This window comes from Eupeodes corollae, chromosome 1 (assembly GCF_945859685.1).
Source record: "Eupeodes corollae chromosome 1, idEupCoro1.1, whole genome shotgun sequence".
Taxonomy (NCBI): Eukaryota; Metazoa; Arthropoda; class Insecta; order Diptera; family Syrphidae; genus Eupeodes; species Eupeodes corollae.
The window spans coordinates 63,841,995-63,858,319 of record NC_079147.1 but is presented as its reverse complement, the minus strand read 5'-3'; the positions used below and the strand labels follow the sequence as shown (position 1 = coordinate 63,858,319).

The following is a 16,325-nucleotide window of genomic DNA, read 5'->3' as shown; positions in this document are numbered from 1 at the left end:
CCAAACATTGTCTGGTACATTGCATTTGCTGATTTTGTGACACAGCGTGTTTTTAAACCACCTCTCTGTGACCATTTCAATTTGTAGGTCACGGGTACTGCCTCTTGTGAGGAATTGACAATTCTTCCAAGAGTAATTCTTGCCATGAAAAGTGCTTTCTTAAATGAACCGTTCGGATTCAGCCTTAAACTGTAGGTCCCTTCCATCCCTCAAAACATTACTCGTACACAGGAATGGTTGAGAGTTGTAAGTCACGAGGACCAAGGATTTAGTACTCTTAAGAAGTAATACTCGTGGCATGATGTTTACTGCGTGGTACTGTTATTTCAAAGGTCTTGGGTTCAATCATAGCCTGTTCGACCTTTTTTAACGGTTTTCGCCTCTTGCGAGGAATTACAAGAACCTCCACGAGTAATCTTTGCCATGAAAAGTGCTTTTTTAAATAAGTCGATCGGGTTTAGCATAAAACTGTACGTCCTCAAAGTCCCTGACATAAATCACTTACAGGAATTGTTGCCAATTATTGTTTTTTCAAACCTTTTTTGATAATTGGTAAGAGCAATATTCTTCTGTTAGATGATTCTTCTGTTGCTTACTTACCTTGTTTAGGCATAACATTATTAACTTAACATAGGAAGTTATTGTAATGGGTCAAATTGAAAATTTTGACATTTCTCGACGTTTCAAGGTCCCTAGAGTCTAAATAAAAGAATTTTAGAAAGATGTCTGCGCGTGCGTGTGTACGTACGTTTGTACGTCCGTACGTTCGCGTCGTTTTTTTCGTCCTCCATAGCTCAAAAACCAGAAGAGATATCAACTTCAAATAAATTTTTTTATACAGATAATAAAGCAGAAAGATGCAGAAAGGGCTCTCAAGAAAATTGCGTGGGTGGTTGTTTTACCATAGCAGTTTGAAAAAAAGGTGAACATTTTGGTTAACCCTAAATATCTCATGAACCAAAAACGCTGTAACGTAATACCAAACATTTATATTTTTTGAAAAAAAAAATCAATATAACGTTTTTTTTATAAATCAATAAAACTGAAAAAAATTTGTCGCCTCCAAAATTTTACGACTGAAATATGATTTGATCTCCAAAACAATTTTGTGCAACTACGAATAATGTTTTTGACATCTGATAAAATTTTGAGAAAAATCTAATTGACATTTTTTTTATAAAAAATAAAAATATAAAAAAAAAAACATTACTTAAAGTTCGTAAAAATTGAATATCGATTCAAATATCTTTTCAAAAACTTAAAATTTAGACTTCAAGCTTATTTTATCTTATAAAAAATATTGTTTTCAACATTTTGACAAATTTTAAGAAAAATCGAATTTACAATTTTTTTTTGCAAAAAATAAAAATCTAAAAAAATGTATAAAAAATGGTAAAAAATTGATTTTCATCTCAAATATTTTTTCAAAAATTTAAGATATTGGCTTCAATTTACTTTTATCTTTCAAAAAATCTTATTGTCAACATTTAGTTAAAGTTTGAAATAAATCGAATTGACAGTTTTTAAAAAAAAAAATTAAAAACCGAAAAAAATTAACATAAAGTTGGTAAAAAATGATTTTCGACTCAAACATCTTGTCAAAAATTTGAAATATTGGCTTCATACTAATTTAATCTTATAAAAAATATTGTTTTCAACATTAGGACACATTTTGAAAAAAATCGAATTGACAGTTTTTTTACAAAAAATAAAAACCCAAAAAAAAATGTATAAAAGTTGGTAAAAATTGATTTTCGACTCAAATATCTCTTCAAAACTTTGAGATATTGGCTTTAATTTACTTTTATCTTTCAAAAAATTTTGCTGTCAACATTTAGTTAAAGTTTGAAAAAAATCGAATTGACAGTTTTTTTAAAAAAAATTAAAAACCGAGAAAAAATTAACATAAAGTTGGTAAAAATTGATTTTCGACTCAAATATCTCTTCAAAAATTTGAAATATTGGCTTCAAACTTATTTATCTTATAAGAAGTATTGTTTTCAACATTTGGTAAAATTTTTAAAAAATTCTAATTGACAGTTTTTTTACAAGAAATAAAACTCTAAAAAAAAAAACAATACTAAAACTTGGTAAAAATTTACTTACGACTCCAATAGCTTTTCAAAAATTAAAAATATTGTCTTCAAACTTTTTTTATTTCACAGAAAATATTGTTTTCGATATTCAGTAATTTTTATATAAAAATCCAACAAGCCGTTTTTTCATAAAAAATAAAATCTACAAAAAATAGTACGCAAATTTGGTAAAAATTGATACGAGTACATATAGACAAACTTTTAAGCAAGACAAATCGACAGACGGGATGTGAAGTTATCAGTATGGGTCGCACCCACCCTCTTTTTAATACTGCTTTAATACCATCTTCACCCGGTTTTGAAGTTATCTATCCTTTTCCTGGACATCCTTTATATTGGCATTCTGATAAAATAAGCACTTCTAAAATTTCAAATCTATTGATCAACTAAAAACTATACGAAAACAATCATAACAAGTTATACTTTCTAAACCATGATAGAATTGCTTACCTTAATATTTGAGTCTGTTTTTGAATCTTTTTCTATTGTCGATCATAAACAGTCTGTTATTTTGTGTAAAATTATTATAAAAACAATAAACAAAAAACCAGTACAAAATAAAAACACTCAGGTAAAAAGAAAGTGCATCCCATGAATGCCAAAGTTAGATTTTGAAAAGAACAAATTCAATTTAAAGTTTCCTGGTATTTTTATTTTATTTTTTTGTTTTGCTTCAACGATAAAATAGCAGTAACCATACAGTAAGAGAGAGAGTCCAAGAGAAAGTCAAGACTAAGCTGAAACAGAAAGTTCCTTCCCTATCCCTACCCCTACTACTATACAATATATTATAGCCTAGGGCAAGGGTCTGTTGTGAGTTGGGTGGTGCGTTATGTTGAGCTACAAGTACAAACCTATAGTCATAGTCAATTTTGTTCACAAACTCTGTATGGATTCTTTCTCAGAAATCGTTTTGAGTTAAAAACTCTATAACTCCCTGTTGAAAAATGCAATCAAATCAAAGTAAAATTATAAAAAAGAGAAGAAAAAAATGTTTAAAAAACTTTATAGATGCTTTGCATGAATTCAAGTTAACTGCAATAAAAAAAGTGTATTTTTCGTCCTTTTTGCTTTATTTTTTAACCGACCACATTTTTCACCGACCAAGTCCAGCTCGAGATTCCAGTCCCAAGGACAACCACTCTCGTCCTATATAAAGTTAATCTAGTTTATGTTTTGAGTGTTTTCTCTTTTTCATTTTTGTTATTTTATGTTTGTCCTGTTCAATATTGCAGGTGATGAATTCTTCATCAAGTGTAAGTTAATTTAAAGGAAATTAAAAAAAACCTTTCAATTCAGTTTTGTAAATATTACACAAATAATAAACACATAAATAAATCAATGCAACAATGACCCGGTTCAAAATAAAAAATCAAAAAATACTAACATGCTGCCTTATATGGGTGGCACTGTTTGGGGCACATTTAATACGCTGCAGTGAATTTCCCGAACGCGAATGTTGTGATTTGACAACAACGTCGACAGTCGGACCGCTGCCATTGCCGCCGGCAATGCCTACGGAGAAATCCGTGGCTACATCATCAGTGCAGACAATATCTGTGGGACGATCTGGTAAGTAAATTGAATTGATTAAATTACATGAAAGTTAACCTAAAAATTTCGATGATAGTTTTCCAATTTTTATTTGAAACAAAAAAAATATAAAAGTTAAAAAGTAAATATAAAAAGGTACAGAAGTTAAACGCTTCTGTTTTTATTGCCTAAATTGTTTGAAAATTCTAACATCACTTCGTATTGCTTTAAAAAACTAAATATTTGTATTATTGAATCTGATTTCTAAAAAAAAAACAAAAAAACTAAAAAAGTTATATTAACATGTATAAAATAATTGTTTGAATATGATTTTACTTAAGGTCAATTTGAAATTCACACATTGAAAAAATGAAAATTTATAATAGTTCAGTCATGTTATTGAAAATAGTGCTGAGCTTGGGAGCAATACACATTTATTGTTTTATAATATTTTTAGTTTAGTAAAAAAAAACAATAAAGCTGCAATGGTTTATTATGCTTCTATAAGGAGAAATAATAAAATTGACCACTTTTTCCACGTTTTGTTAGACGGGATTTCCTTTAAAATTATAAATAGAGTAAAACTATTCATTAAATGAAACTACATATTCTTGGCTTGGTTGAGTTCTGTTTATGATAAAAGACTTATTGGCATTTTTTGGAAGCCAAACATCTGACGAACAAATTACGCTATCTACATCAATTAAATTTTATATTAAACATTATAATATCATAGCTCTTAAGAACAAATTAACGCAGTTTTTCTATTGCCAATAAATTAAAACGAATTGACTTTTTGAATGCGTTGCAATTAGAAAACTGGTCAACAAATTATACTCCTTCAAAAGTTTTTGAAGGCCTAATTTGGAATCCGACATGAAAATTAATCAATCAAATCTGATTTTCGATTGTAAACCTTATAAAACTGGAAAAAAATCATATAATTTCATATTATGCTTTTTGAAGCTATGAACATTTATAAAATATTAATTTTTTTTAAATATAATTTGTAATGATTTTCAACATTCCGGTGTTCTGCAAGCATTCACCAAATAATACACAGGCTACGTCATCGTTGATAACAGATTGTTGACATACTAAGTTTTACTGTTTGGAATTAATAGGTCCGGATTTGATTTTTGCCACTCCAAGGCATAACACTAGTAGTGGCGTGTATCGAACAGGATTCTGTGGTTCAACTCGGTATTATTTTTATATTTTTTATAGTCTTTGTCTGTTTTGGTTTTTGCTATTCTTTTATTTGCAATGGCTGGAAATTTCAGGGTAGATTATTGTAATATTCGTGGGCTTAGAGCGAATTTTCTTTCTGTGTACTCCCATACTGCTTTAAATAGGTCAGCTGTATTGGCACTAAGTGAAACTCAAGTGGTTGAGGATTCCGATCAAACTGAATTCTTTATCCAAGGGTATAACTTGGTGCCATTATTCTTTTCCAGCCATGGTCTCCCAATATACATTAGGAATTATGTTGCTGTTCAGTTTTTGTCACAATTCTTTTTTAATTTTATGTCGTTTAAATTTTCAAGCAAAGCATTTACTATTGATTCCTTTATCGAAACCCCAATTTAGACAGAATGTCAACTTTTCGTGAATTTGATGCTTTGTCTGATTCAATCCAAAGAATTGTTTCGTCCTATCCTCGCACTAAACCACCTAACTGAGCTGGTCAACGAGCCCACTCAAATATTGGACGTGGTAGGTTGAGCAGACAACACTCTTGACTTGTTTCTTACCTCTGACCCTGTAAAGTACACTATTAGTGTTTTATCTCCAATAGGCACATCTGACCATTGTTTTATTTCTGCAAATTTCCTGGAAGAACCTTTTGGAAATACCAGAAAGTCAATTGGGACGGTCTCAATAATTATTTCAGGATCTTTAACTGGTCACTATGCTTTCTCGATGGTGACGTGAAAATGATCACAAGTTTTATTCTCCTGGGAATGAGAACTTTTATCCCAAATAGTGTTAAAAGCATCAGACCTAAGGAAAACGCATTGTTCAATGCGAGCTGTAAAGAGGTTATTAGGGTCAAGAAAGTAAGTTTCCGTTTTTTTAAAGCCAATCCAACTCAGGAAAACCGGAATTATTTTAAGCAAGCCAGGACGCCATATTCGACGGACAAAATTTTTACATGACCAGAAATTACGGCAACAAATACTGCAATGTCAGAAAGGCAGTAAAAATTGTTGGTCATTTTTAAAAAATATAAGGAATTCTTCCTCTTCCTCGGTTCCTACGCTCGTTGTAAATGACACTCCTTTTGTTAGCTCTTAAGAGAAAGCTAATCTTTTTGCTAGGCTGTTCGCCGCCAATTCAACGCTACCAGTGAGTAGTATGACTCCGCTTGTACTTGAGCGAGTTAGTGATTCTATGGGGCAAATCTTTTTTTGCACTCGTACTGTACTATACATAACTCCATTGATCCGGATGGTATCCCCGCTATTTTTCTGAAGAGGTGTTCTTCAAAGCTGGCAAAACCACTGCGTGAGCTTTTTCATCGGTCCTACCCCTTAGGTCTAGTTCCTAGTGGATGGAAAACCGCGTTTGTCTGGCCTATTCCCAAAAAAGGCGAATCTTAATCACCACCTAAATATCGACCGATTGGACTTACGTCCCTTCTTTCCAAGGTCATGGAAACGCTCAGCTCAAGAAATATCGAAGATCGAAAGCTTCTTAATGACCGACAATATTGCTTTCGTAGCAATAGGTCCACTGGTGATCTCATGGTTCATCTCACCGAACAGTGCAACAAATCTTTACATAGTTTTGGAGAAAGTCTCTTATCGGAAATGCGTGCTTTCGGTTTTCATGAATCCCTCCTTCATTGGATTAGTTATTACCTTTCGAATCGTTCAATATAAGTTGTATTAGATGGATTCAAGTCTGAAAAACACAAAATAAATGCTGGTGTGCCCCAGGGCTCCGTTTTATCTCCAATACTTTTTCTCATTTTATTAACAATCTCCTGTCTGCAACTTCTAATCCAATACATTGCTTCGCTGAAGATAGTACTCTTAGCTTTTCATGTACCTACGTTTTTAGATTCACATGCCTCTTCTGCGGATGTGGAACTGCAACGACAAAATATGGTAAGTTCATTAAATTCCGACCTAAACAGCATTGTACAATATGAAATAAGAAACCGCGTGGAATCTAATGCTTCGAAAACGCTCTTGTATCGTTAAAGCGAAATATACCTCCCTTGCCATTATCCATAAATGTCACTTGAACATCTCGATATATTCGGTATGTGTAATACCAACCACCTTTTCTGGAACGATCACATACGCGATGTCGCCAAAAATGCCGCAAGATGTTTGGGTTTTCTAAGTCGACATAAGAAGTTTTTCTCCCCCTCTAATCTGGCTGTTATCCACAAGATTTATATACGTCCAAAGTATAACTCCCATATCTGGTGCTCCAGCAACATACTTAAGTATCTTGGACACCATTAAACGTAGAGCATTTAGATTTATTGATGATATTACCATCATAAGTTCATTTACGGCGCTTGAACATCGTCTAAATGTTTCTTGTCTCACCCTCTTTTACCGTTATTTTAATGGTATATGCTCTAGAAAAATAGCCAGCTGCATTCCTCCCCTTAAACAGTTCCACCGTAATACTCGCGCTTCTAGGAATGCTCATCAATAAACCCTCGAGCACAACTTCGGTCGTAATGTCAAGTACAAAGATTCGTTCTTTAGCCGTACTATGTAAGTGTGGAATGCTTTGCCACCCTCTGTCTTTCCCAGCCATTGAAATATTCAAAACCAATGTGCACCGATCTGCTTTGACACCACTGCATTTGAATTTGGTAAGAATTTTGTTCATAACCAGAATCCAGAGAAGTGGTAAGAGTCCACCTCCTTGAGGTTTTCCCTTGGCGGTTATCGTTCTAGTGATCTGCATATGTTTAAGCTTACCCATGATCTTTATTCCAGTTTTAGAGCTTTTTTACTGCACTGTTTTTGTAAATTTTTGAAGGACCCTCCTATATCTACATATGCGGCTTTACGGTGTATATTTCTTATCATGGAGTGATTTTTCTATTGGCCTCATCATGCAGTGTAGTGCTGTGTCTACACATTTGCCCTTAGAAAAGGCGTACTGTGAAAGAGATAAAACTTCTGGCCCAAGGTTACAACGGATATGGATATCTATAAGTTTCTCTAAAGTTTTAGGAGCAAACGATGTAATCATTATTGTATAGTCTTTAGCAGTTGTAATTCTAGGACTACCAGCTTTAGGTATGAAAAGGACTCTGACCTTGTGCCACAACCTACCATCTGCCATGAGTTCTAAGCTTTCCCAACAAGATTCAGCCCATTGACATGTGGGTTTTCTTATTAACTCCATTATCGTAGGTTCTTTTTCTAGAAATTTTCCCCAAGCGCTTCATTTTGCTCATCGTAACTCTGGCTTAAATCTTTTTTGACCTGATTTGAAGGAGTCCCAGTCTAGTTAAGTTTAGAGCATTTGGCAATATTTAAAAGGTTTTCGGTTTCTTTTCTTATGTCGCCTAGCTCATTACCTCACCAGGGTTATTTTTTGATGCCCTAGAAGACGGTTTAAGAAGGCATCTTGTAACTGTACCTAAACATTTCGGTTCAGAATCTTTGTCAGTTAGTATTGCAACGCTTCCTTTTTTTATTACTTTTGTGTCTAAAAAGACCGTTTATTGTGTTTTTTGTTTAAATTTGGGATTTTAAAAAGAACCTAAAGTGAGTTAGTAATTATAAGTTTCGATATTAATTGGGGACAGTAAGATCTTTTGTAAAAGTATTGGCTGTATCGTATAAAAACTTCGTTTAATTTTTATTTAAAAAAAAAAAACATTTTTTTTAAACTTTTAAGGACATTTTTAACAATATTTTGATTTTTCTTAATCCTCCTAAAACCATTTATTCATTTAGCCATAAGTAAGAATAACTTGTATAACTTATGTCAACCCAACTCCTTGAAAAGTTAAAAGTCCAACAATTTTCCAAATAAAAATAATTGTTACTTGCTATATGATTTGAAAATTTTGCATTTATGGCAAAAATGGCAAGAGCACCTATAATTTGATGTATGTAGGAAAGATGTAGATCCGTTAAGAACTTGCGGATAAAATTGAACATTTAAGTATAGAAAACCAGTGTTCAAATGGTCCTTAATGGTTTATAGCCTTTCCACCTTAAAACAGAACTATGTATTGATCATAAGCTTTTATTTGGTGCCTATGTCATCTGTTGGTTCTTCGCCCAACTCCTTTGTTAACGATTCCTATATATACCTGCATATTTAAAAGACATTTAATAGAAAGCTCTAACTATTATTAACATTTTAAAGTTAGTTCAAAGAATTATACTTACCCTTGCCCTTCGCTATTTCGCTTTTATTATTTTAGCCAGAAATGATTAAATCATTGAATTCTACCCGCAGTCAAATAATTTCATAAATTTCCAGCAACACATTCCAAACCCTTACGTTTTCGATAAATTTGGATGTGTCAAGTTAGAATGTTTTCAGTTGAAAAACTTTGAAATAATACATTTTCGAAATTCTCTTCAAAAAGTCCCAAGAAATCTATTTTCGAATTTTCATAGTAATTGCTGTAAAAATGTTAAAATAGAAATAGATCTAAATTGTTATAACTTCTTGAAAGTACTTTTTTCAGTTGTTTTAATATTTGCTCAAATTCCTTAAAAATGTAAATTCAACCAAAATTGTAAACAATTACGAATTCTGTATAATATTTTAAAAGGCTTCATTGACTGTCATTCATTTGATTTTAAAATACTCCAATCATTTTTAAACATCAATTTCTTGACCGTTTGCAACAATTTTTTTCCCAATTAAATTCACTGTTTTTGATTTCAAAAGCTAAGATTTAAATGATTTTAACTTTCCAATAAGATAACGAAGACATTTTTGTCATCCATGGGAGAGTATAGTTTTTACTTAATGAATCCCATAATGCAATATTTTTAAGTTTTGAATCTTTTTATCAATTCAACTTTTTGAACACTATAAATCGTGATTGATATTGAAATTGGCCCAATCAAACTTTCATTTAGAGGCCGCTTCAAAAGTCCATAATTATGACTGCAAGATCACCTCTGCATCCAAAACAAATAATAATTCGCACTGCATTATTGCCAAAACAGAGAATTGAAGGAGAAACAAAAAGCTAATAACTACCTACAAGTTCAAAAACGAACTACTTGAGTCTTGAGTTGCATCGTTTAAAAAAAACCTTAAACATCTGTGGCTACTAAGTAGAAGAGTATAGGCCAGCTTTCCAATTTACAAAATTGCTTCTTATTTCACCTATAGGTAACTAGGTATGCATTTATAAGGTAGTTACCGTTACTCTCTTATATTTTCAACAAACATTGGGTGCCACCAGAGGGCGTATAGCAATGATATGAAATTGTGCTACGTGAATGTGAAGTATTTGCTATACTTAAGTTAAAATTGCACATTTCACCAGAAGTTTTGTTTGTTTGTTTCACTCTTCGTGTTGTTTTTTTTTTCGTTTTCACTTCTTCTACAATTTTACTATAAATCCTTGACCTGGAAGTTGTTGTTTTCACCTTAAAGGTCTTTGATGGGTGCTGCGGCTCTGAGCTGAGCTGAGAAATGAGCAACATCAGTGAAGTGCATCATAGTGTGATGAGAGTCAAAAGGCTTGAGGGAAACGAGGGTGGCTTGGTAGAAGGTGGTCTCTTTAAGGATTGGAAGCGTGAAAACAATAATTGCGCAACATTATTTCCTTTTGAATTTTAAATTGCCATTACCGCTAAGTGGGAATATTGTTCATATTCAAGAAGAAGATGACGACCACGACCACTGTATAACGGTGGGGTTTGTGTTTCTTCATATTTGCAGTTGCAAAAAGCGCTCTCAACCATACAACCCATTAAATCCTTAACGATCCACGGACGACGGACAAGGAGGTTCGTCCTTCTTGAAATGGCACAGTTTAAGTTTTATTATTTTGTTGTCCAAAAAATATATAATATACATAAGATGGTCGAAGATTTTACTGGTGGAACTGTGAAACTGGAACTGTTGATGATGATGCCTTCAGCTTCAGTTTCAGCTTCAACTTCAGCAACATCATCAGCATCATATACCTACTCGACATAATTTCCCAGGGAAATTCATCCCCAATGGGTTATGTGCTTGTTTCTCTGTTACGCTGCATGCCGTGCCCATCAGCCTTATTGGGCCTCTTGCTGCTGATATGGAATGATGTTCACTTGGAGCACCTCAACATTGCTCTTCCTTTTAAGGAAATATAGTTTGTTTTTATATTTCCAGTTTAGACTGATGTTCAACAAAAGGATATGCAACATACATACATTAATCAATAGAATATGACTTTTTAATCAGCCCCATCATGCACACCCTCTAACCAAGTTCCTGATTGGGTGGAGGAGGGGGTTAGGAGCTGAGCAAAAACAAAAGGACTACGGGTTGGGAATAGAGTGTTCGGTGGTGTGGATACAACAGCATTACCAGAATATCTAATGGTTGTAACGATTTTCTTAAAGGAAACACATGTCCTCTAGAACGAATTTCAAATGCACGTCATCATGGTTTATGTCGAAGGACTTCCATAAGGCAAAGGACTATATAAGACTGTGCAAAGAGATGGATGAGTATGGGTACACCACCTACAATATGACTGAGCAAGCATATGAAATCGATGTGATTTTGTAGAACGTCGTCGTCGTTGTTCTCGTCCTGTTCGTCGCCCCCGTCCTCATCGTCATAGTAGTCAACAACTAGAATGTGTCCTGGCCCCCAGAATGCCCTGGAAAGTCCTTCATATCGTTTGGGGTTATACTCATAGCCATCCGTATAATACTCCTAGTCATGATGTGGCTGTGTTGTTTTGTTGTCGTCATCATATAATATAGTTCGAGTGGTTGGTAAGGGACGAACGGCGCGGTGGGTATGTTGTGGTCTGATGATGTCAATTCAATACTATGATGTTTCTACATATTTAGTTTGACATTTTGAATAAATGTGGCTAAGTGTGTGATGCCTGGGCACTGAAATAATTTTTCTTTTCTTTGAATTTTTCGGGTATAAATTTGATTTATAACTTTATTCTTAAATTGTCTTGAAGTTTATTAAAAGATGTTTTTGGGAGCTTTTCAGTATGTTTTATTAAACTTCAATTATAATTCAATAATTTAAGGACTTTTATGTCATGCTATCTTGTAATACGTAAGTAATGTGTTTTAAAGTAATTTGGAACAATCCAAAGTAATGAACATACTCATCCCAAAAAAGACACACATTTTTAAAAGTTTTCGTAATTTCAATTGCAATCATATTTTGGTCTAGACTTTGTGACAAGTTGTTTCAACCGATGACAAGATAGTATTTTATTTATATTTGAAGACTGGACGTATAAAACTGTTAAAGGTTTTTTTAATGATCCTTTGTCTTTGTGGCAATTTCAGTTTTTATTTTCAATCAACGCAAGTATTTACCCTTACTCTTTTTGGTATATTTCTACAGTAAAAGACACTTTGACTTGACGTTTATTAAGAGCGAATAAGGTTTATTTAAAAGCTTTTTGGGAGGGTTTAGTTGATGATTATTTAGAATATCTGCATTAGAATAATACTATTAATAAGTTAGGTGGACAACTTGATCTCGGCTTTTCCTCTGATCCATTTAACTCTCTTTATCTTTCTTCGTCTGTCTGGATGATAACACTATAATTTTTGAGTCTGAAAACTCTTACGCCTTCAAATTTCGTAAAGCCGATTTTCAACAGCATTCATTTTAACCACTTTGTCTACCTGTCTTCGTCCATTGCCAAAGCTTGTTGCTTCTTTTACACATCTATTTTCACTTGTCTTGTTAAATGCGTTAGTTTCTTAATACGGAAGGAGCGTATTTCATCTTCTTCCTGGGACGCAAAAGAACTGTGCAGCATCTATAATGTCAAAAACAAGTAATGGAAAAGTTATATAAAATTCCAGACGCTTCTACTACCAACAAGCATGTTCTTTCATGTTAACTTTATGCCAATTCCCATAAGTTGTATAAGTTGGATTTTGATAAAATGCAGACTTGTCTCATCTCTTTACCAAATTGTTTTTATTAATATATTAACGTCAAAAGAAAATTAGACGAACTTCACTCAACGCTCAATTTCCTGGGCACATCTTCATCTAATCTTAAAATAATAGCAAATATTGTTGCTACCTTTTTCAGTCAGTCCTATAGTGATTGTTTAGATAAACCTGATCTAGGTTTTCACAGATCTTATCCAATTTCCCACAAATGTTTTTTTTCTCACTTTTTGCTCCTCGACTATGATAAGTTAAACTCACAGAAAGATGATTTTTCACCCGACTCCATAGCAATCCTTACTATTTTTCTTTAAAAATGCTTTAACGAACTTTGAAAACCCTTTACTAATATCTTCCAATTTTTAATTTCGCTAACTGTGTTCCCCTCTGTTTGGGAAGAATCCTATACAGTTGAAAAAATAATATTTCTAAACTTTTTTAAATATATCGTTTAAGACTCTCTTTACTTTCATTGTAAGTATCTTGTTTCACCTTTTCAACATGGCTTTCTAAAGGACTGGTCCACCACAACAAATTTTATCCAATTCGTCTCCAACATACTCCTTCCATTAGAAAAAAGTCTCATAATTGATATTTAAACCACTGATTGTAAATTATCAGACTAAAAATTATCAATTTAAAACTGAAATTTCTTGGTTTAACAACCTTGTTTATTGATTGGATTAATAATCTTACCTAGGAAAACGGTGTCTGATTAAATTTCGCATTCAGGGGTTCCGCAGGGTAGCCCTCTCTGTCCAATCCTATTTATACTTGCCAAAAATGACGTAAAAACATTATTTTCTTTTCTGATACCACCATTTATGCTCTCGGCATTAAAATAATCAAACCGACCAACCGCTTCTTCCAAAGACCCACCGCTTCTTCAACATGACCAGAACACTTTAATTATCTGGTGCAACAAAAACTTTCTGGAACTATACAAAAAAATCCAATCTGTCAATGTTCACCTTCTTTTTCCGGAACATTTCCGTAATGTTACTGTCCCTGTTGTATCCACTAGTACTGACCTACATATGTGATAAAAATCTAAATTTTCGACCCATTTGCAAAAGTGAATTCTTCTCTTTGCCTTATTAACCATTGGTCTACGGAATTTAACAATCCACACGTTATAAAGTCTTTATAAATCACTTATAAAGGGTGTCCCAAAATTAACGCAAGATTTGAATTTGCCGCCATTTGTGCAGTGAAGTGTTGGCAACCCTGAAAAAAAAAACAATTTGACAGCTAACAGTATATGGTTATTAAAAATGGAGTGTTACACGATAGAACAACGTGTCTTCATTATTAAAGAATACATATTTCAAAAATAGTGAAACCTGACCCTGATTTTTCGAGCAAAATCATCCTAAGCGAAGAAGCTCATTTTCATCTTGATGGCTTTGTCAATCGAAAAAATTGCCGCATTTGGGGTTCGGAGAACCCACATGTGATTGTCGAAAAACAAATTCATCCACAACGCGTGACTGTATGGCGTGGAATTTGGGCTGGAGGCATAATTGGGCCATATTTTTTTTAAAATGATGCTGGTCAAGCAGTGACTGTTACTGGTGCTCGATATCGCGACATGATTACACAGTTCTTTCTTCCAAAATTGGATGATATTGATGTGTCCAATATGTGGTTTCAACAAGACGGTGCCACATGTCATACATCCCTTGAAACAATTCAATTACTGCATGAGACATTTCCAGGTCGTGTACTCTCTCGTTTCGGTGATCAAAATTGGCCTCCTCGATCGTGTGATTCTTTAACACCATTAGACTTCTTTTTATGGGTTTATTTGAAATCACAAGTCTATGTCAACAAGCCCACAATCACCCGTGCATTAAAGGAGGAGATTCAACCCTGCATCAACGAAATTCAGCCACATTTATGCAGAATGGTCATGGAAAATTTCAACAAAAGAGTGCGCATGTGCATGCAAAGCCGTGGAGGCCATTTGTCCGATGTGTTATTCCATACATAACCCTATCCTATGTACTTTATGAGTCAATAAAAATATAACTATCAAAACACTAAGAACGGCGTTTTATATTTAATTCAAATCTTGCGTTAATTTTCGGACACCCTTTATATGTATGTCGGGATCATCCTTGAATATTCTAGCCTGATTTGCTGACCTTTCCATATAACTCATTCACAAAGAATTAAAGAAGAACAACAGAGATTTCAGAAGATAATTAATCCATAGTAACTTAGAATCGTGTATGTTAATTCACATTTTCATCAAAATTTTAAGGAAACATTAAAAAATCAAAAAAAAACTAATATGGATTTAACAATAGTTTAAATATTTTTTTTAATAAGCTTTAAAAATGAAGATCTTAAAGCAGGAACTTATAAACTTATTGGAATAATATATTCTTGAGCTTCATCAAAACCAGTGACAAATTAAGATTTTAAATGGTGCCAAGTTGAAAGTTTGTTATAAATTCATTTTAAATGTCAATGAAATTATTATTATTCAAAAACTGTTTTTATACATATTTGACGAACATCTAAGTCAAAGTTTTACTTTACTTACTTAAGTCATCAGACCTGTTAAATCCGTTGGGAATCCCTTAATGGTCATAGGGCCTCTATACTACGCCTACGCGCCATCGTGTTCGGTTTCTGGAGATGTGTTCCAGCTCACTTAAACTCTTGCCTAGTGACGCTGATTCCTCCTCGACTGTTCTGCACTATGTGCTTCTCAATCGTCCAGCTCTTCTTTCTTCTTGTGTGAGCAGATTCCACTGCATTGCTTGAACTGCAATGCAGTCGTTACCTTTTCGAAGCGTATGTCTACACTATTTTCACTTAAGTCTTCGTGTTATAGAGTCTATAGGTTCCTGAACTGTCCTTTTATGAAGGACCTCATTTGATATACGTTTTGGTCAGAAAATCCTTATGGTGCTACGAAGACACCAATTCACGAAGATTTGCAGCTTAATCGTAATGGCTGAAGTAACCTTTCAGCTGTTGCATCCATAAAGAAGAACATATTCTACATTTCTGCGAAACAGTCGAAGCTTTGTTCTTAAGCTGATAGAGTTAACCGTCCAAATTTTCGACAGCATACCGAACATTGCTTTTGCTTTGCCAACACGGCAGATGACGTATTGTTCTGTTCCGCCTTCGATGAAGACGATACTTCCAAGGTATTAAAAGCTCTCCATTTTTCCACTGGTTGCGAGAAAATATTTATTTCCGGAGCTGATTATTTTTGTTTTGCCTGAATTAACTTTCAGCCCCACAACTTCTGCTTCTCTCTTCACACTTGTTGTCATTTGATAGAGATCCATGATCATATGAGAGAGCAAACATCGTCTGTTTAATCAAAGTTCTTTAAATAGGATGTCAAAGTCCATTGGATCACTCCGCAGCCTGACATAGCTGCGTGCAGTACATCGCTTATCACCAAAAAACAATATTGGCGACAGGATACGGCCCTGTCTGACTCCGCTACTGATTTCAAAATCATATGACAACCTACCATTGTGCAGAACGTGACACTTAGATCTATCATAATGTTGTTTGAATAATAGCAATTAGTTTTTTCTTGGATGCCTCCCCTCCG

General features: G+C 33.7%; 1 protein-coding gene across 4 annotated transcripts in view; it reads left to right on the top strand.

The window, feature by feature from the left end:
• Nucleotides 1–2,245: 2,245 nt before the first annotated feature.
• Nucleotides 2,246–16,325, top strand: part of LOC129943330 (uncharacterized) — a 371,384-nt gene continuing 357,304 nt past the window's right edge. The window contains exon 1 of one of the 4 annotated variants that reach the window (XM_056052677.1): nucleotides 2,246–3,668. In XM_056052677.1, coding sequence (XP_055908652.1) covers nucleotides 3,446–3,668 — 223 coding nt within the window. In that variant the 5' untranslated portion in view covers nucleotides 2,246–3,445. The remainder of the gene's footprint in view (nucleotides 3,669–16,325) is intronic. The other 3 variants (XM_056052678.1, XM_056052679.1, XM_056052680.1) reach the window with 3 other exon arrangements.